The following is a 22,310-nucleotide window of genomic DNA, read 5'->3' as shown; positions in this document are numbered from 1 at the left end:
CAGAGCCACATGTATAGACCCTTAGAGATTTTTCCTTTTCTATGATTTGTCGAAGTCACTTTATAATCATGTGTATAACAAGCCTATTGCTTTGCCAAATCTGGCACCAGTCATACTATAGGCAACATGTGGGGGGGGGGGGGACATGTGGGATCAAGTGGCCCCCAGATTTCTGCTTGGCCTGCCAAGGGGGAGGAAGAGGGGCTCCGTTCTCCTGCTGCACCTACCCCCAGTACACTCAGCCTCTGACCCTGGCAACCGGGCCTGGGCGGAGAGTGGAAGGGGTGGGACCAGCCACTTTTCATGCCGGCAACTCCAGATCACTGCTCTGTGCAGTATGGCGGCTGCCTGAGAAAGAGCCTGGCTGGGGAAGTGGCCCCACCCCCTCTGCTCCCCACCTGGGCCCAGCTGCCAGGGACAGGGGACAAGCGAGTCAGAAACATGCTGGGGGGTGGGAAGGCACCAGCTTGCTCAGCCACTGTCCCCGGCAGCTGGGCCTTTGTGGGGCGGGCTGCCATCCCAGCCAGGCTCTTGCTCAGGAAGCCGCCGTGCTGCACAGAGTCAGCGACTCAGAGTAGCCAGCTTCAGCTGCGTGAGAAGTGGCTCCATCCTGCTCTCCAGGGCCGGCTGCCAGAGAGAGAGGCTGAATGTGCTGGGGGAAGATGGAAGGGGAGGGAGGCGCAGTGGGAGAAGGACAGAGCTCTTCCCTTCCCCGCCCCCTGCAGGAAACTCTGGTGGGGCAGGTAGAGCACGGCAGCCCCAGGCTGCGCACAGGACGGTGGGTCACCAGGCAGAAGAGAGACACGTGGGGCAGTCACGTGTCCTCCCCTTTCGATTGTGTCCCCCAGTATTATCTAGAGGCACGAGTTGTCTATGAGTCACATATGCTGCCTAAGGGATGTTGTCTCCTAGCAACCACAAGAAAATGACCAGAAACCACTACCGCCTACTTCAAAGTCATGATTCCCAAAGTTCCAAGAACAAAAAAAGTAAAGGGGAAATAAATACAAACCAAACAGGAAAACTTTCCATGGTATGATTACAAAAGATGTTTCAATGATTATACTGTCCTCACCCTTAGCTCTTGTCCACTCTATGGAATATTTCCTTAAAATTCATTCTGCAGTGTTGCCACTAGAGTTTCAGCTCCACTGGTGCCATCAATAGTGGGAGCATTGGGATAGACAAAGCTCTGGTGTCAGCTAACGTTTCAAAGCCCCATGTCACACAGACCTGCGCTGGGCAGGAGTAGACAACACAACACTTAAGACACTGGTAGCCACCTGGAGTCCTGGCTCCATTAGGCCTCCCCTTGTTACTAATCCAGAGGTGAAACAGTGTAAGCAACCAGGGAAAATTTGAGGCCAAAAAAGCAAAGTGCAGACACCCCTTGAGGCAATTCAAATTTATTAATATTAGTAACTTTAAAGCAAGCTTTTGGAGCTGTTGCTCAAAACCAGCATTTGATGTCTTATGTGTTTCTTATTAGTATGGATGATGTGATGGGTTTGGAGCTGCCCTGTGATAATTTATAAATACTGTATGTTGGCCTGGTTATTGGGTGTTTTGTAGTCATAGAGTTTAAGGCCAGAAGGGACCATCATATCATCTAGTCTGACCTCCTGTATAACACAGGCCACCGACACCACCTGCACACTAAATCCAGCAACCAAAATTAGACTAAAGTATTATAGTATACAGGAGACTAGACCAGTGGTTTTCAAACTTTTTTGCTGGCAACCCAGCCTGAATTTGTTCATGGCCAATTTACACCCATTTTCTTGTGGCAACATTGACTTTTGTCTTAAATAGCTCTTCTGCCACCCTGGTATTCCTTCCTCCGCTCGCCCCACTACCGTTGTATTTATAGAGATAAATCATATCCCATCTCAGACTTTTTTGCTAGACTAAACAAGAAATCTCTTCCAGTCTCCACTCGTAAGATAGGTCCTCCATTCCCCTGATCATTCCAGTAGCTCTTCTCTGCACCTGTTCCATTTTGAATTCATCTTTTTTGAACATGGGTTTTCTGTATGACTGTACTGTTTTAACACAATGGGAGTCTGTCTGGAAAAACATGCAGGAAAGAAAAGAATGGCTCAAGATGCCACCTCTTGGCAAACATACATGAGTTGTTAAGGGGCAATGACAAAACTATTAGTGCTTCGATGATTCTGCCTCTGTCTCCAGCAAACCTACAAAGCTGGTTTTGATCACGACAGGAAAAGGCCTGCAAACAAAGAAGAACAAAAGATGGGATAAAAAGAGTCACTCTCTCAAGAAAAAGGCACTAGTTATTCAGGGAAGAAGAAGGAGGGGAACCAAACCTATTCAAAAGATCCCACTGAAAAAGATAGGCCTGCCTAGGTTACCAATAGGGATGATAAGTCTTTAGATAAGACAGACATGTGTGTAGAGTGTTTGTTATTTAAAAAAAATTCTTTAAAAGCTTTTCTTTGTTGTCACTGCACAAAAAAAAATAAGTTTGTTTGGTCACAGATTCCAGAAGGGAAGAATTGCATAAGCCTGAAATGTGTAGGACCGGTTGGGTAAGCACCGTAAACAAACAGGACTCTGTAGCCCAGGGTCTGGACTAAGAGTGGAAGAACTGCTGAATTCCACCCCAAGACAGGTAAAGGCAGGAGGCCTGACATCTGAGGAGGTGCACTGATAGAGACCAGAAAAGAGACAGAGGTGCAGCTAGCCCTTTAACAATGACAGATGAAAACAAAACATTTACCCTATCTGCAAATGACAAAAATGTGTACTCATATGGTGACATAAATTAATGTATTTTAAAGGGATCAAGTCTGCAAACAATCTGTGCATGGAACTCTAATTTATGTCAAAAGCTCTTTTATGTATGGAGGTCAAAATTGTGCCAAAGTGTGTAGTCATTTTACCAGGGAGACACTGAAAGATATACTAGATGTCCATGTTCTACCTGAAGCATAGACGGAATTCTTTACTACACAGAAACAGCTCTAACAGACATGGCTAAAATGCAACTACAAGGATTCAGGACAAGGATTTTGTTATAAATCTAAATAATTTTTTAAAATTATAAAAAACTGTATTAAAACCATAGTGCCAATCTCCGAGTTGGCCCTTTTAGCACTCACGTAAGCTCAAGGGAGGGGGACTCCCTGATTCTGGAGTTATAGGACCAGCACCAAGATGCAATTTAGAACAGCTTCTAATTTGCGTTAGCTGATAATGGGCCCTGAGAAGCTCTTTTAGAAGCTGAGGATCTCTTAGTCATAGGAACATCCCAGTCACACCCACTGCACCTGGGTACACCAGAAAACACAGTGCCACTGTGTCAGCTCTATGCTCTCCCAGAACTCCCCTGATACAAGGAGAATCAAGGAGCCAGTTATATCACCAGAGCAACACAAATCAGCCATAGCCAGGCAAGACTCATGATGATAGATCTTAAATATGCCCACCAAAAGAGTGCCTAAGCAGCACTTATATAATACAGTGATACGTGCTAGAGAAAACCCTAGAATAGATAAGAGTAAATTAATAGATCGTTCAACCAACATCATACTATAACCTACCCTTTCCACATTAAAAAGTAGAGACTTCCCATTCTTACTGATTATCACTATGATAAAATAGAATAACTTAAGTGTATACTCTAATGCCTCTAAATTATATACTTTTAAAATGATTAATAGGTTTACTTGAAGTTTTCAGAATATATCTCTGCTAGCTGAGACTAAACATGAAAAATTTCAAGTTAAAAAGTCAGAGGTGATTTTGTAAAAAGGAAGGCGCATAGATTTAAAATGGAAATTGTGTCACTACTAAAATTATGGAGACACTAACATGGTGCCATAATTACAGGCATTACTGGGTCTGTTCTACCTCCTCACCACCTTTCATTCTATTTCATCCCTCTTGGTTCTCTTAGCTTTACTTTTTCTCTTGTACCTTTTCCCCCCCGCTCTGCTGCTATAAACATCTTATTGCTAGGTAATGAATGATCCCATGTGAGACTGGGACATCAATGGCAAATCTGACAAATACCTACTCATCTCTCTTTTTTCTTTCCCTTCTTCCTCTTCTCTTATCCAGTCCTCACTCGGACAGTTATTAAAAGATACATTGGAACATCATCCAGCTCCCCCTCTATTTCTCTTCTCCTACCCTATGCCATACCGAACCACATATCATACCTGTGGTAGCAGATTCCAATAGCTTGATAGATCTCACTATTACTTGGATTACACAATGAAGCCTCTTTAAAGTCCTGAAAAAAAAGATACTCAATTATATATGTTTGTATTGTTTTGCTTCAATAACATGGCCTTAGCAAATCAAATTTAGATCAACAAGGGGATGAAACCTAAACAAGAACACAGTATGTTTTCAGTAGAATTGGAGAGTTAATGCACTGTTTTCCATTCCATAATTAATGCTCAGGTTCTTGGGGGAACAGAGTTTTTCTAGTCAGACAATATATTTGACATCCAGGTATTTCCTACAGAGCTGGATGCAATATTACTTCCAGTATTTTTTATAGAAACACCTATATAATTGCAATTAAACATACATATTAAGGGTATATTATTTTCTGATACACAATCTCGTTAAAAAAATCAGTAATAAAAACATTTTTTCATTCGCTTCTGCTACAGTATTTATAAACAAGTAAACTCAAGTAGTTTAAAAATAAATGATAGGATTGAACTGAGTGATTCTTTGGTTAGAGTTTCCTGTTCATAATATTCCAATTAAAGATGTGTCAATATTTCCATTATAAATCACTAGTTTAGGGATTTCTAACTCTTCTTTTAACTAAAATTTGGAATACTTTCTCTGTGTGCTTTTGATATATAAGATTTAAAAGGAAAACACTGTTTGGATGTTTCTGATATGGAGAAAACACCTTTTAACGTTATAATAAGGAAGTAGATTAAGTCCTTGCAAGGGAAAGTAGCCTTTATACAGTCTACAGCACCTCCCATCAACATATAATTACAGGAACAGTTTGGCTTTGAAACAGCACTTGTACTGATGCACTCAATGGAAAAATAGTTTAGACTGGGGTGGCCAGCCTGAGCCTGAGAAGGAGCCAGAATTTACCAATGTACGTTGCCAAAGAGCCACAGTAATATGTCATCATCCCCCGCCCCCCTCCCCCGCATCAGTTCCTCCCCGCCCTGCTCCCAGCGCTTCCTTGCCACTGGCAGCCCCGCCGATCAGCTGCTCCCCCTCCCTCCCCACACCTCCTGATCAGCTGTTTCGTGGCATGCAGGGGCCTCTGGGGAGGGAGGGGGAGGAGCGAGGGCACTACAGGCTCAGGGGAGGGGGCAGGAAGAGGTGGAGTGGGGGCAGGGCCTGTGGCAGAGCCAGAGGTTGAGCAGGGAGCACCCCCTAGGCCATTGGAAAGTTGGCACCTGTAGGTCCAGCCCCAGAATCACTGCCGATACAAGAAGCCGCGTATTAACTTCTGAAGAGCCACATGTGGCTCCGGAGCCACAGGTTGGCCACCCCTGGTTTAGAGGGTATTTTCTAGCTCTTCAAATGGAAAAAATAAATATCTCACTATCTATAGAGATTTCGTATTCAAGAGACTATCATCACATTGTTCTGACATTGTAATGAGATATACACATATGTACAGAAATGTGCTACTATGTTAGTACAAACCTCTCTTTTGTAGTGACAATTTTATTTTACTTGTGTAACTAAAATATTGTAAAATAAAGGCCCACTCTAAACAGGGCTGGACGTTCTGGCCCAAACTACCCAAGCACTTAAACGTGTTTAGCTGTAAGCACACAAATAGTTCTAATGAAGTCAATGGCACTGCTCACATTGCTAATTTTGCGCAAGTGCTTAACTGCATTGCTGGATCACCACACTTACCTTCACAGATCCAGTAACCACTCCAAACACACTGAAAGACCTGTTATCTACAGCCAGGCACTGACATACCACAGATTGTGCTCCAAGAAAAGCGTCTGGGATACACACCTTAATACATTTAAAACTTCCTTCACCGAACAAGGACACTCCACCAGAGAAGTAGATTGCATCATGGAACAGGCCACTCAAATACCCCAAGAGAACCTGCCTCAATACAGGGAAAAAAAAAAAAAAAAAAAACCAACAACAAACAAACAAAAACCTCCAACCACACGCCCCTAGTTGTCACGTACAAGCCCACACCAGAACCCATGTAGGGTATCATTAAGCAATTACAACCCATACTCTATGGAGACCACATCCTAAAATAAATCTTTCCTGAACCCCCCTCTTCTGGCCTTCAAACCACTCCCCTACCTTGCCTACACATCACTCCATATCTGATCTAGAAGTCCTCATCCTCAAAGGAAACCTGCACAATACCTTCAAAAGATAGGCCTGTGAGCTTAAATTCATAACTTTGCTAAACACTAAAAATCATGGTCTTAATACAAAAAGAAAAGGAGTACTTGTGGCACCTTAGAGACTAACCAATTTATTTGAGCATAAGCTTTCGTGAGCTACAGCTCACTTCATCAGATGCATACTGTGGAAACTGCAGAAGACATTATATACACAGAGACCATGAAACAATACCTCTCTGTGTATATAATGTCTTCTGCAGTTTCCACAGTATGCATCTGATGAAGTGAGCTGTAGCTCACGAAAGCTTATGCTCAAATAAATTGGTTAGTCTCTAAGGTGCCACAAGTACTCCTTTTCTTTTTGCGAATACAGACTAACACGGCTGTTACTCTGAAACCGGTCTTAATACAGACACTGGATTTATAGCTTATTACAATAATCTGTAACCTACTAACTTCCCCTCCCCCTTTTTTGTCCTATAACTGCAGAGGTTTTAATGGGCCACTTCACCTTGATTGGTCTCTTATAAGTTTTAACTACTTATGATAAACAATCTGTTCACAATGTGTGTAGTTATGACATTCTGAGTACCTTTCCCAGACCTGAAGAAAAGATTTGTGTAGCTCGAAAGCTTCTCTTTCACTTTCACCAACAGAAGTTGCTCCAACAAAAGATATTACCTCTTCCACCTCGGCTCTCTTGCTAGATCATGGCAGAAAACATCTTCCAGGATTGAGCCCTAAAAGACTACCTCCTGACACAACAGGCATAGTACATGTGGGCTCTCTGAAAGCTCCCCCCAGCAGCACACTAACAAAACTGATTTGTACACCAGATTCTCTAAATTACATGTAGGAAAAACATAATCTTGTGAAAATATTTAGCTACATGGGATGCATTAGGATTTTGAGTCTCTAATGTTCAACTCTCATTTTGTAAATCACTCTTCTCTAAAATTCATTCAGGAATTAACACTTTTTCCTGATCATGTTGCTTCTACCGCATTACTATGAGTCCCTATTCTCCTTTTAGGAGCCCCTACACATCAAAATATATACCATCTGAGTCTCTCCGTTGAGCCTCTTTGATGAATTACATTTAGTAGCATAAGACAGAGACCTATATAGTAATTGTTCTGTTTCAGCTATTTCTATCCAAGGTCTACAAAGTGTGAAGGACTTTTTCCTGTGCATTTCTAGTGGGACATTTCTGGGTCATCACAAAGGTATCCATCTTCATTCTTGCATCTACATAGAATATCTATCTTTGAAACAAATAAACTACCCAATTTTGTAGCGTGCCCATGCTGAAATCATTCCTGTCACATGAACAAAAAATTCAAAGCCTAAAGTTACCCATCCAAAATAAAAACACAAATAATACTGAGAAAAGTATTCCTTCTAAGTCATAACAATTGAAGGCTTTTGAGAAATTATACTTTAAGAATGAAAAATGGTATCTATGAGACTATTTAATATGTTTAAACCTCAGTCCTGCTATTGTTTTGCAGGCAGAACGCCCAATGAATAAGAGGGGAGTCTGGATTATGGATCAATGACAAGACTGCAATCCTTTTTCTGAAAACCTGAAGAAAAAAAAAAACTCAAGGCCTGAGTCTCCTGTAACTTTAACCTTGAGTGATCATTTCACCTTCTGCAAAGAGAATGTAAAACAAAACCAAATCAGAATCCTCCATTCACTTACACCTGTGGCATTGGCTTACACTCACCTTGCAAAAACAGAAAATGACTATTCACGGTGCAAGGCAGTGGAGGCAGGCCTTCACTTTTTAACTTAATATACAACTTGCATATTTTGGTTCTGTTTGTTGTTTACACTGTGGCCATTTTACACCACTCTGGCGGTGTAAAGGTGCAGCAAAAAGAGTGTAACTGTCATTTATGCCCATGCTAACGTAACACTGAACTACAGTGACAGAAAGGGTTCTTCCATCACTGCAGTAAATCCACCTCTTCAAGAGATGGCAGCTAGATTGATGAAGGAATTCTTCTGTCAACCTAGAAGTGTCTACACCAGGATTTAGGCTGGCTTAATTACATTGCACAGGGCGTGAAATTTTTCACAGCCCTGAGCAATATAGTTAAGCCGACCTAACTTTGTAGTGTAGACCTGCCCTAAATTTGCACATTATTCTTCAAGTCAGCGATATGTGTCATAAAATAAACATGAAATTTTGTATATAAAGAGAATCTTATACCTCTAATGCATTAGAGTAGTCTTCCAGTTCCACATAGAGTAGTGCACGGTTAATTAACACTGTCAAGACAATTTCCTTAGTCGATTCAAGAAGAAGAAGAATTCCATAGTCTTTCAAAGCCTAAAAAAAAAAAAAAATTAAAAATATTTAATTTTACAGAGAAGCATACAATGATACTTAAGTTTACAATCTAAAGCTCCAATCCTGCAAACACTTATGTCTTATTTTAAGTACCTGAGTAGTCCTACTGATTTCAGTGTGACTACTCAGATGCTAAAAGTTAAGCACATGCTTAAATGTTTGCAGGACTAGGGCCTAAATGATAAAGAGGAACACAATACAGCAGTTATTTTCTTCTCACAGTGTTGCCTATTCCTTTCTGTACTTATATATACCCCTGTCTGCAGAACACAATAGCAAAGAGACTAAGTCTGCACTGAGGCTACAAACGATTTATGTTTAGAGACAAAACTGCTATTTTTTCTGTATCTAATTTGCTGTTTCCCATATTTGTGTTTAAACTTAATTTTTTTAACTTCACTTTAGATGCATCAAGCATTTTTAATATAAAGTTAAGAAACTTCTGAAAATTAAATGTCTCAAAACCTAATTTAAGACTATACTGGAAAGTCTTATTAGTTTAGTTTTATTAACTAAATCTCAGTAGAGAGCACAATGGCATGAATAAGTGGAATGGAAATGCAGGTATCAATTCACAAACTTATCAAAGTTGGACAGTATCTCACCAACCCTAAAATGGAAAATAAAGTATATGCCTTAAGTCAAGTGATAACTAATGTGGGATAATTAGAACAGTTTAGGCCTTCATATCATGAAAGGCTTCCTGATAGTATTAGGCAGACCCCGCTTGTTGAAGGGCAGGAATGAACCTGGGACCTGGGGAGCTAAATGCATGAGCCTCTACGACATGAGCTAAAAGCCACATGGCTCTTAGCTAAGGCTGTAGCAGACTCATTAATCTCTAAGTGGTCTGGGTGCCACAAGATGGGACAGAACACCACACCCAGAAGGTGTGTGGGTTGCACTAAGACCTCTCTACACTGCCATATTGGTGTAAAGAGGCCATAGTGTAAATGAGAAGTAGTACTTTAGGATTTATCTACACTAGAAATGCTAGTGGCACAGACACAATAGTCTCCCAGGGGAAGTCCTACTGCTAGCGATATTTAAAACTAGACTAAGCAAACATTGGATTAATCTAAAAGGTCTTTTCCATCCCTAACTCCTGAGAGTCTACATGAGTTGATGGGTCAGCTCCACTCTCACCACTATTCCTGCCACTTCCTGACGCCTATTGGGATGGGCTTCAAGGACTGGAATGGTGATTCAACAAGAAAAATTCTGTAGTCCCTTGGAGGTGAGGGATGGGAACTGAAGTGTCGCTGGGTAGCAAAAAGAATTGGGAGGAGAAGGCTAGAATGAAGACCTGTAGGCTGGAACAGGTGTTGGGGAAGCCTTAAGAGGCAAAATAAGTATTGCAGGGAGCTCAGGGTACTAAGGATTTTTGCACCTTTAGAAGCTATATGGGGTAACAGTTCCCTCTGGAGCAAAAAGATCTGCAGGGAGGAAGTAATCAAGCAAAAGGCTCTGTGGGGCTGTTGACACCCAAGTCCCACCTCTATGGTGATGAAGTCCCAACCCCACCTCTGTGGCGATCCCATGTGTCTTTTTCCCAAATGAAGTGGGCTTTGTGGAGCTTCTGTCCCAATCCTGCTCCTTTGAGCAGTGGGTATGGACAAGGCCACAGGGGACCAGATCAACCCCACAAGATAGAGATGGGCTCAAATTTTTACAATACCCATTACTGCCTTAATCTTGCCCTGTTCTGCTTCTATGCTCCCCTTCTTTCCTTCCCCTTTCTGAACTCCCCTGCAAGATTTTGGTGGGTGGGTGGGCGTGCATGTGTGTGAGATACACATATTGCAGCAGAAATGCATATGTCTGAACAACACTACATCCTGAAATAATCACTGCAAATGTTAGTGATATAAAGGCCAGATTTTCAACCTGGCCTTCACTGTATAAATGTATTGTCATGTATACATCCAAGTACCTGATTATACCCACAAAACAGGTACTTAGATCTTCAACTGACAGCAATGCAGTTGTAAAGGATTGTTGATGCAAAAAGGAAAGCTTGCTACTAATGTTCAGAAACAGTTTATTAGCATTTCTGAATAATTGCATAATCAAGTGCTCTTGAATAAAAGGATATAATACCTTTCTAAAGTCCTTTATTTGGTGATAACAGATTGCTCTGTTGCAATATGCCAAAATGCAGATTTTGTCCAAGTCAATAGTTTTGGTTAGGTCTTCAATGGCATTTTTGTATGTCTGCACAGAAAAAACATTGCGTATAAAACCACTGTATAATTCACAGCATCATATGTTCTGTCCTAAAGAACACAACAGTGTAAAATTTGACCATACAGTTTTACATTTCTTGTCTCTTCATCAGTACTGGAAGGCATTCTCTCATATCAGTTTGACAATATGGGCCAGTTATTGTAGTCTTCCCTTAGGTATCAGAGGAACAGCCGTGTTAGTCTGTATTCGCAAAAAGAAAAGGAGTACTTGTGGCACCTTAGAGACTAACCAATTTATTTGAGCATGAGCTTTCGTGAGCTACAGCTCACTTCATCAGATGTATACCGTGGAAACTGCAGCAGACTGTTATAAAAGACAGATATAAAGTCTGCTGCAGTTTCCACGGTATACATCTGATGAAGTGAGCTGTAGCTCACGAAAGCTCATGCTCAAATAAATTGGTTAGTCTCTAAGGTGCCACAAGTACTCCTTTTCTTTTTCCCTTAGGTAGGATTTCTACGGGATTTTGACTGGACCAGGACTGCATAATTGAGGCTTATTATTTTATATTTTTGTCATTGTCATGGTTTTATTACTTAGTCAATCATTAATGTTATCTAGCTATATTATTCTTTACCCTCTCTTTGACCCTTTCATGATCACTTTGTATCATCTCCTAACATGGATGGTAGTTTATTACGGAGCTGCAGTTGCTCTTGTGGCCAAATTCACTTATGGGAGCTTCCTCCATGGGTCCTGGAGAGGTAAAATAGAGATAAATCTAGCTAGCTTAGCCAACCCACCCCACTGCACCCTCTCGAGAACCACAGAGCCCCCCACAAAGTGGCTTCCAAGGCACTGGGGAAACTAGAAGTATGCTATATCGGTGGAATTCCCCACAAGCCTGGGTAGCATTGGTCCCCCGCTTTTATCTCTTTCTACAGGTGACTAACAAAAATATTTCATGTACTTCATCCAAAAGATAAAATACGTCTCTACCTTATTGTGATATTTCAAAGTTCCTCTGTAGAGATAGGCTCTCACACTGTCAGGATGAATTTTGATAGCCTCGTTACAATTCATAATTGCCTTGGAGTATCTTCCCTTGCTACCATAGTAAGCAGCACGACTTAAATATGCCTTTATAGATGAAGACAGAAACATGCTGCAGTACAAGTACTAAAAAAACTTTGATAATACTTTGGACAACCACTGAGTAAAGGTAATAAATGACTTTTTTCATAAAGAACTTAAAACTTCTAAGTCTCGCGGTCATAAAACCAAGGAAATTAAATGAACACTGGGTACCTTGGTTATAATAATGGAAAACAACATGAATATTGAAACAAGAAATAACTTATATTCCATTAGATATAACAAAAATCTAATGCAGGAAAATGATCTTTGGAAAGCAAAAAGAAAAAACAAAAACAAAAACGACACAGATAAAACAGACTTTAACAAAACAATACTCATGATATCCAAGTCATCCCTTAAAGGGAAACTACTAAGCTGTTTAATAACAAAAATTACCATTTAGAAATTGCTATTGTGACTCTGGCAGATCAGACACCAGCTCATGCCAAGGTCCCCATGTCTCAAATGAACACTGACAGATAAATAGCTGGAACCTCTCTGGCTCACTTGTGCGTTAATATTAATGTGATAAATATAAGAAAGTGCTTAGTGTTTGGACTCTGTCGAATGCTTATGAATTGCTGCATGCATTGATCTTCCTTGTAATATCTGTATTCCATATTGTAATGTACTATTTGAGTGAGTGTAGTGGGAGCCTCTGTGACTGTATGAATCACCATACAGTTGATGGGTCAGCTCCACTTTCACCGCTATTCCTGCCACTTCCTGATACCTATTGAGATGGGCTTCAAGGACTGGAATGGTGATTCAACAAGAAAAATTCTGTAGTCCCTTGGAGGTGAGGTATGGGAACTGAGGTGTCTCTAGGTAGCAAAAAGAATTGGGAGGAGAAAGCTAAAATGAAGACCTGTAGGCTGGAACAGGTATTGGGGAAGAGGGAATTAATTACATACAGGGACATACAGGAGAGGGACATTAGTGTGAAGAGCTGCTCTTCTACATAAATCATTATGCCCCTCCCAAAAGAGGAGTCCGATCGACACCAGACAGGCTATGGTTGGCACTTACAACTGGACACTCCCTATATCTGGATTGAGGAACTGTCAACAAAAGTACTAAAGACTTATTGTTGTTCTGTTCTCCTCCCCGTGAAGATGAGTCATGCAAGTGAACTCCTCCCATCAGCTGAGTTTTGCAGCTGAGAGCATATGGCAGGACAGCGATCAAAACCACAAGCAAAAGGAACTAAGGATCTCTATGTTGCTGGGACTCTGAGAGACAATGAGTTTTCTAGGTATAAGCAAGAGATCATCAGTTGCTTAGCATGAATTAACCGTAAATGACAAAAAGAGCTTGCTGATTAGAAGAGCCTCTATTACCTTACCAAGACTGTAATTCATTTGTGTGTCTATATTCGCTTGCTTTAATCTTGTAAACAACACTCTAGTTACCTTTTCCTATTTAATAACTCTACATATAATTTATTAAAGGATTGGCTACAAGCTTTGTCCTTTGTGCGAGATCTAAGGCACAAATGATCTGGGGTAAGTGACTGGTTCTTTGGCACAAGGAGTTACCTCAACATTGCTGTGATTCTTGGTTTTAAGAGCCATGTATGACAGAGATATGCTTAGCTGAGTGACAGGAGAGACCAGAGGACCCAAGGAGACTGTCTGTGACTTCGTTTAAGGCTATTAATATGCCTGAGGAGTTTGCACTTGGTGCAGTTGGTTGGTGAAATCTAAGTTTAGAATTACAATTTGTGGTTTGTGTCCTGGTTTTTTAACAGTTTGCCCTGAGTTTGTTACTCATGTTCTTGCACCTCCATTGGGAACATCAGTTATAACCTGATGGAAAATGTGCTCCAGATTTTTTAATATCCATCACCCTATTGCAACAAAACAATAACTGTTTTGTGCAACACAACAAAACATAATGTGTGAACTCCCTCTTCTACTTTGCTTCAAATAGTTAACTAAAACATACTGAGAGCACTACATATTCTTATGGAAATTATGCTGCTGGTGTATAGACAGAAAAGTAAACATAATCCTCAAATCTTAATTATTTCTCCATTAGAAGCACAGCAGAAAAATAAGTAAGAGTGATTAACACATGGAGGACATAACTGTCAGGAAAATACATAAAAGAGATTGATACCGTGTCTTTCACATATACCAGTATATGAAGAACTTCATAAGAATAGAAGAATGGCCACACTGTCTGAGATCAATGGTCCACCTAGCCCAGTAGCCTGTCTTCCGACAGTGGCCAATGCCAGGTACTTCAGAGGGAATGAACAGACAGTAATCCTCAAGTGATCCATTCCCTGTCACCCATTCCCAGCTTCTGGCAAACAGAGGCTAGGGACACTTCAGAACATGGTTTTGTATCCCTTCCCATCTTGGCTAATAGCCATTGATGGATGTATCCTCCATGAATTTATCTAGTTCTTTTTTGAACCCTGTTATAGTGTTGGTCTTCACAACATCCTCTGGCAAAGAGTTCCACAAGTTGACTGTGTGTTGTGTGAAGAAATACTTCATTTTGTTTGTTTTAAACCTGCTGCCTATGAATTTCATCTGGTGACCCCTAGTTCTTGCGTTATAAGAAGGAGTAAATAACACTTCTCTCCTTACTTTCTCCACACCAGTCACGATTTAATAGACCTCTATCATATCCCCCCTTAGTCATCTCTTTTCCAAGCTGAAAAGAGCCAATCTTCAAATTCTTTTTTGGCCTTCCTAATTATATTTTTACACTTCACTTACCAGAGTTTATGCTTCTTTCTATTTTGCTCAATAGGATTTAACTTCCACTTTTTAAAGGATGCCTGTTTGCCTCTGCTTCTTTTACTTTGTTGTTTATCCATGGTGACACTTTTTTGGTCCTCTTACTATGTTTTTTAATTTGGGGTATAGATTTAAATTGAATCTTTATTATGGTGTCTTAAAAACATTTCCATGCAGCTTGTATGGATGTCACTTTTGGCACTGTACCTTTTAATTTCTGTTTAACTAACTTCCTCATTTTTGTGTAGTTCCCCTTTCTGAAATTAAATGCTACCGTGGTGGACTGCTTTGATGATCCCCCTGGGATGTTAAATTTTATTATGTTATGGTCACTATTACCAAGCAGTTCAGCTATATTCACTTCTTGGACCAGATCCTGTGCTCCACTGAGGACTAAATCAAGAATTAGGGGGTAGCCGTGTTAGTCTGTATCCACAAAAACAACAAAGAGTCTGGTGGCACCTTAAAGACTAACAGATTTATTTGGGCATAAGCTTTCGTGGGTAAAAAACCCACTTTCCTCAGATGCATGGAGTGAAAATTACAGATGCCAGCATTATTATACATGAAGAGAAGGGAGTTACCTTACAAGTGGAGAACCAGTGTTGACAGGGCAATTCAATCAGGGTGGATGTAGTCCACTCCCAATAATTGATGAGGAGGTGTCAGTACCAAGAGAGGGAAAGTTGCTTTTGTAGTGTGCCAGCCACTCCCAGTCCCTATTCAAGCCCAAATTAATGGTGTTAAATTTGCAGAGGACCCAACCACATGAGCCACAACATCAGGGACTCAATCACCTGCACATCTACAAATGTGATATATGCCATCATGTGCCAGCAATGCCCCTCTGTACATTGGCCAAACTGGACAGTTTCTACATAAAAGAATAAATGGACACAAATCAGACATCAGGAATGGTAACATACAAAAGCCAGTAGGAGATCACTTCAATCTCCCTGGACATTCTATAACAGATTTAAAAGTAGCCATACTTCAACAAAAAAACTTGAAAAACAGACTTCAAAGAGAAACTGCAGAGCTAAAATTTATTTGCAAATTTAACACCATTAATTTGAGCTTGAATAGAGACTGAGAGTGGCTGGCTCACTACAAAAGCAACTTTCTCTCTCTTGGTATTGATACCTCCTCATCAATTATTGAGAGTGGACTACATCCACCCTGATTGAATTGGCCGTGTCAACACTGGTTCTCCACTTGTAAGGTAACTCACTTCTCTTCATGTATAATAATGCCGGCATCTGTAATTTTCACTCCATGCATCTGAAGAAGTGGGTTTTTTACCCATGAAAGCTTATGCCCAAATAAATCTGTTAGTCTTAAAGGTGCCACCGAAATCAAGAAATGCCTCTCCTCTTGTGGGTTCCAGGACTAGCTGCTCCAAGAAGCAGTCATTTAAGGTGTCAAGAAAGTTTATCTCTGCATCCCGTCCTGAGGTGACATGTACCCAGTCAATATGAGGATAGCTGAATCACCCATTATTATTGAGTTAATTTTTTATAGCTTCTCTAAGCTTCCTGAGCATTTCACAATCACTATCACCATCCTGGTCAGGTGGTTGGTAGTATATTCCTACTGCTATATTCTTATTATTCAAGCATGGAATTACTATCCATAGAGATACTATGGTACAGTTTGGTTCATTTAAGATTTTTACTTAATTTTACTCTACACTTTCTTTCACATATAGTGCCATTCCCTCAGCCATACAACCTATTCTGTCCTTCCAATATATTTTGTACCCTCGTATTACTGTGTCCCCTTGATTATCCTCATTCCACCAAGTTTTTGTGATGCCTATTATATCAATATCCTCATTTAATATGAGGCACTCAAGTTCACCTATCTTAGTATTTAGATTCTAGTATTTGTATATAAGCACTTTAAAAAATTGTGACTTTTTAGCTGTCTGCCATTATGTGATGTAATTGAATTGGACTCTTTCATTTTATTATTTTTCATCAGATCCTACTGTGACAAAGCTCTGTCCTTGCCTCCGTGGGTACCGTGTTTCCTGGCGGATTTCGCTAGCCTCAGAGGCTCACTGTGACCCTCCACGTAACCCTTCTTTCTCTAGAGACAAGGGTCACAGTCTACTGAACCATTTTCATCATAAGCCAGTGAGGGAGGTGAGGAGAAGTTATCCTTCCTTGCACAGTCTCTGTTGTCTCCCAGTCTCAGTGATTAATCAGGGGGCAAGGCGGGGGGGAGCACAGGCCCACCCTCTACTCCAGGCTCCAGCCCAGGGACCCTAATAGTATCAGCTATGGTAGCTGACCTTTTAGAAACATGACATGTACAATTCCCTGGGCTACTTCCCCCACAGCAGCCCTTACTTCCTCAAGCTCTACTTCACCCTTACCTCAGGGCCTCCTTCCTTGTGCCTGATATGGTGTGTACTACTCAGCCTCTCCATCCAATAGCACAACTTCCTTCCACAGCTCCTGACATGCACACCCACCTGACTGACTGTGAAGCTTTTAACTAGTTTCAGCCAGCCCCTGATTGGCTTCAGGTGTCCCAATCAACCTAGCCTTCTCCCTGCCTTCTGGAAAGTTCTTAATTGGCCCCAGGTGTCTTAATTGACCTGGAGCAGCTTCCATTTCACTTAACCTGGTACCAGGGATTTGTTTAGCCTGGAGCTAATATATCTCTCTCCCACTACTTTTCCATAGCCATCTGGCCTTGCCCCATCACACTACCCATATTTTATCCTCTCCTCCTTACTAGGATAAAGAGAATCGCCATAAATAGATCCTCCCCAAAGGCGGTGGTCTTCAAGGCCCGTCTGCCACTTGTTCAGGGAAAGCCTCTGGCAGGCCAGGCCGGTTTGTTTACCTGCCTCGTCCGCAGGTTCGGCCGATTGCAGCTCCCACTGGCCGCAGTTCACTGCTCCAGGCCAGTGGGGGCTGCAGGAAGGGCGGCCTGCATATCCCTCGGCCCACGCCACTTCCCGCAGCCCCCATTGGCCTGGAGCAGCGAACCATGGCCAGTGGGAGCTGCAATTGTCCAAACCTGTGGACGTGGCAGGTAAACAAACTGGCCCGGCCTGCCAGGGGCTTTCCCTGAACAAGCAGCAGACTGGCTTTGAGAACCACTGCCCTAAGGAATGTCTCTGTTGGAACCACGTGCTCCTCCAGACCTGTTGACTTTCCCCCAGTTCTTAGTATAAAAACCACTCTAAGACCTTTTTAATTTTATGTGCCAGCAATCTGGTTCCATTTTGGTTTAAGTGGAGCCCAGTCTTCCTGCATAGGGTCCCCTTTCCCAAAGGGTACCCCAGTTTCTAATAATCTAAACCCCTCCTTCCTACACCACCATCTCATTCATGCATTGAGACCCTGCAGTTCTGCCTGCCTAACTGGCCCTGACTTCAGAATTCTTTAAAACTGCTCTCAAAATCTACCCAAAAGAAAACCATCAGAATTATAAATTCAGTATTACCTGAAAATGTTTTGGATTAATGGCAAGTGCTCGATTGAAATCTTGGATGCAGTTAGCTTGTTTGAGTTGCATTCTGCACAGCCCTCTCTGATAAAAAGCATCAGAATAATTTGCGTATATCTTGACAGCAAGACTAAAAGCTTCAAGGGCCTAAAAGATGACATAATGGTTTGAATTAATGTAATCTACTTGCACAATTGCAATCATAGGCAGAATATCAACTTTTAAAACCCAGTAGTATTTTTTCTTGTGTTTTCACTATTTTACTCCTACTTTTTAAAAATTTTAATACAACATATGAGACAAACACAATAAGTGAAATACTGCCCTCATTTAATACTTATCTTAGTCCATTTTTTTCAGTGGGACTACATTAGTATAACCAAGGGCAGAATTTGGTCCTGTGACCATCAATGATTAACATACTAAAATTATTTGCTACATTAGAGAACACCTAAAATGTGATTTCTTTAAGGTCCTTCTGCAGATTTTTTTTATTCATACAAAAACACAGATTTTTCAGGGATCTGCTAATGTGGTGGCAGCCACATATTCTAAAGGGAAAGTAACCCATTCCTAGTGGTCAGGGTATGCCACATCAGGTATTTCAGCCACTCTTGACTATCATTTATAACTGTCTTGGAAAAGGAGGCTAACAGGGTTATAAAAATAATGTTGTGATACTACTATGTTTGGTGAGTCTCCCAACACTGTAATACAGAGACAAGCTCTTGTCCTCACAACTAAACATCAAGTCAGCCAGGGAATTTAAAGTTGCTATGATCTGAAGATTTAGAGATAACCTGGGCTAACAATCCATTTTGGAGGTAAACCACAAAACAGAAGACAAGGACCATTCAGCTCAAATATTACATGCTTCTCTATTCAAAATAGAACAGTTACTATGAGGGAAGTTCCTATTCCAGGTGACATTTCAAATTTTAGTCATATAAAATTACTTTGAATATACTGTAGATATTATTCACTGGTCTTCTGTGACTAAAGAAATTATTAATGTTTATATTGTTATTGTTGAAATAATGCTTGAAGCATGCAAGGCTCTATTCAAAAATAGGGTTCCTACCTAAGTATATACCACTCTAATATCCAGTCCTGTAAACACTTATACATTTGTTTAACTTTACTCATATGAAAGGAAGGTTGGCCTAGTGGATTGGGCACCAAACTGGGACTCAGGAGCTCTGCATACATTCCTGGCTCTTCCATAGTCTTTCTAAGTGACCTTAGCAAGTAAATTTAGGCCCGGATGCAACAAAGCAGGTAGGCATGAACTTTACTGTAAACACATGCATAGGCCCATCTCTACTCAGCAAAACATTTAAGCACTTGCTTAGGTCCCACTGATGTCAATGGGACTTATGCATATGCTGAAGTGTTTTGCTGAATAGGAATGAACTTAACAAGTGCTTTCCTGAATCAAGGCTTTAATTTTTCAGTTCTTTAGTTCCCCAAATGTAAAATGAGCATGATAATAATATTCCCTTTCACCCATGCTTGTCTCTCATGTTTACATAAGACTGTAAGCTTTTCAGAGTAGTGACAATCTCTTATTGTGTTTTGGAACAGTGCCTAACAATGTAGTCCGATCACACTTAGGACTGCTAGGTGCTACTGAAATACAAATATATGATGATAACTAATCCTACTGAGGTCAAAGACATTATACATGTGCATAAATGTTTGCAGGACTAGGCTCTACAAATAGAATATAGGAAAAAATGGTGAAAAGGGATGCAACGATAAGCGAAAAGGCACTCTTAAAAAGATTTTCTAATGTCAATTTTGTAACACTTCAAAATGAGGGGAAGGCTCGGGTTTATAAGCTTTTTAAAGTTGGCATTATTCATATACAAAATGGATCCTACTCATATAAGGCCTGATTCAAAGCCCACTAAAGGAGTCCCATTGATTGCAATAGACTTCAGATCAGACTGTTAATGAACAAGCCTGTAACTGTAGTTAAAAACATAGAAAGAACAAAAAAGTCCTTTAATATTAAAATGCACCTAGAAAAATGTATTAAATTACCTAACAAAAAATACCTAATTAAAAAAAAAATTTATATCATGTGTAAAATAAATGCCAAAAACTGAACTAGTATAGGATTGGTTGGCTGAGGGATTTTTTTTTAACTTCTGTAAAAGTACAACAATCCGTTAACTAAAATGCTATCCCTAGCGTGGCATACATTGCTTAAAACAACAGTGAAGACATTAATGTACAAATAAGATATTCATGTTGATTTCACCTCCATTAGAAACACAGCAAAAAGTATGTATAACTAATTAAATATGGTAATACTGGTATGGAAAAAATTGTTTACACATTTGCAAGACGGTCTGATAAAAACTAAAGAGTAAAAATATGTAAAAAGAAGTGGAAAGTAACCCTTAAAATATTTAATTTTTTTAGTCAATCTTGTTTCCAGCTCTTAAAGCCACAAGGCTAATATGTTCTAATTAATAAATACATACCGGTAATAAACTGACTTGCTCCATATAGCACAGGCCCATGAAATAATAAATTTCTGCAGCCTCAAATGTATGAGGCAAGATTTTTGCTGAAGAAGTCAGTATCTTTAATGCTTGTTGAAAACTTTCCACAGCATCCTGTAATAACAAAGGATATTATTCTAATATTTGTAAAACACGGTTAGTAAAAAAAAAGTCTGAGTTTTAAAGGTGACATACACAGAATTTTTTTTAATTGGGCCTGTGCCCTTTTTGCTTCTTTATTATACGTAAAGAAGGCCTGAAAAAAGAAAAGGAGTACTTGTGGCACCTTAGAGACTAACCAATTTATTTGAGCATGAGCTTTCGTGAGCTACAGCTCACTTCATCAGGCCTGAAAAGTACTTTTGATTTTTTAGCCTTATAAATTTAAGAAATGTGAAGTCTGGTCTTCCTTGGTTTTGCTGAAAGTTCTGAATTGCTCTAATTGAAGGTGTGGGCATGATTAAGTACAACTTTTTTTCAAAATGTTCATTAGTCATTGGTTTAAATAAGTGTTAACAAAAACAAAAAGTAGAACTTTAAGCAGTCTGACTAATAATCTCTTCCTGTTGCAGTTGCTTAGCAACTTTCAGCCTCTTGACACTTTTGGAGGACTCTATCTTGGGAAGCAGCAACTCTGAAAAAGATTTGGAAATCATGGTGCATGATCAGATGAACATGAGTTCTCAGTGTGATTCCTGTAGCCAAAAGGGCTAATGAGTTCTTGGATGCATAAACAGCAATCTCAAGTAGGAGTAAAAAGGTTATTTTACCTTTGTATTTGGCATTGGTGCAACTGCTGCTGGAATATTGTGTCCAGTTCTGGTGTCCACAATTCAAGAAGGACATTGACAGGGTTCAGAGAAGAACCACAAGAATGATTAAAGGATTATAAAACATGCTTTAAACTGATAGACTCAAGGAGCTCCATATATTTAGCTTAATAAAGAGAAGGCAAAGGGATGACTCAATCACAGTCTATTAGGACCTACATGGGGAAGAAATATTTGATAATGAGCTTTCAATCAAGCAGACAAAGGTATAACAAGAAGCTGGATATGAGTCAACAGTGTGCCCTTGTTGCCAAGAAGGCCAATGGCATTTTGGGATGTATAAGTAGGGGCATAGCCAGCAGATCGAGGAACGTGATCGTTCCCCTCTGTTCGACATTGGTGAGGCCTCATCTGGAGTACTGTGTCCAGTTTTGGGCCCCACACTACAAGAAGGATGTGGAAAAATTGGAGAGAGTCCAGCGAAGGGCAACAAAAATGATTAGGGGTCTGGAACACATGATTTATGAGGAGAGGCTGAGGGAACTGGGATTGTTTAGTCCGCAGAAGAGAAGAATGAGGGGGGATTTGATAGCTGCTTTCAACTACCTGAGAGGTGGTTCCAAAGAGGATGGTTCTAGACTATTCTCAGTGGTAGAAGATGACAGGACAAGGAGTAATGGTCTCAAGTTGCAGTGGGGGAGATATTTAGGTTGGATATTAGGAAAAACTTTTTCACTAGGAGGGTGGTGAAACACTGGAATGCGTTACTTAGGGAGGTGGT

The 22,310-nt window shown here is 40.5% G+C and overlaps 1 protein-coding gene across 8 annotated transcripts in view; it reads right to left on the bottom strand.

Annotated features, from left to right (window-relative positions):
* The window catches only part of TTC6 (tetratricopeptide repeat domain 6), a 133,603-nt gene that overhangs the window by 11,782 nt on the left and 99,511 nt on the right, over nucleotides 1-22,310 (bottom strand). For 5 of the 8 annotated variants that reach the window (XM_048854948.2, XM_048854943.2, XM_048854942.2 and 2 more), the window contains 6 exons: nucleotides 20,739-20,873; nucleotides 18,244-18,393; nucleotides 11,891-12,031; nucleotides 10,805-10,918; nucleotides 8,564-8,683; nucleotides 4,185-4,258 (listed from right to left, as the gene is read on the bottom strand). In XM_048854948.2, coding sequence (XP_048710905.2) covers nucleotides 4,185-4,258; nucleotides 8,564-8,683; nucleotides 10,805-10,918; nucleotides 11,891-12,031; nucleotides 18,244-18,393; nucleotides 20,739-20,873 — 734 coding nt within the window. The remainder of the gene's footprint in view (nucleotides 1-4,184; nucleotides 4,259-8,563; nucleotides 8,684-10,804; nucleotides 10,919-11,890; nucleotides 12,032-18,243; nucleotides 18,394-20,738; nucleotides 20,874-22,310) is intronic. The other 3 variants (XM_048854946.2, XM_075129767.1, XM_048854947.2) reach the window with 3 other exon arrangements.

This window comes from Caretta caretta, chromosome 6, assembly GCF_965140235.1.
Source record: "Caretta caretta isolate rCarCar2 chromosome 6, rCarCar1.hap1, whole genome shotgun sequence".
In the NCBI taxonomy this organism is placed as follows: Eukaryota; Metazoa; Chordata; order Testudines; family Cheloniidae; genus Caretta; species Caretta caretta.
The sequence above is the reverse complement of the archived record's forward strand: the minus strand, read 5'-3'. Positions and strand labels throughout refer to the sequence as shown.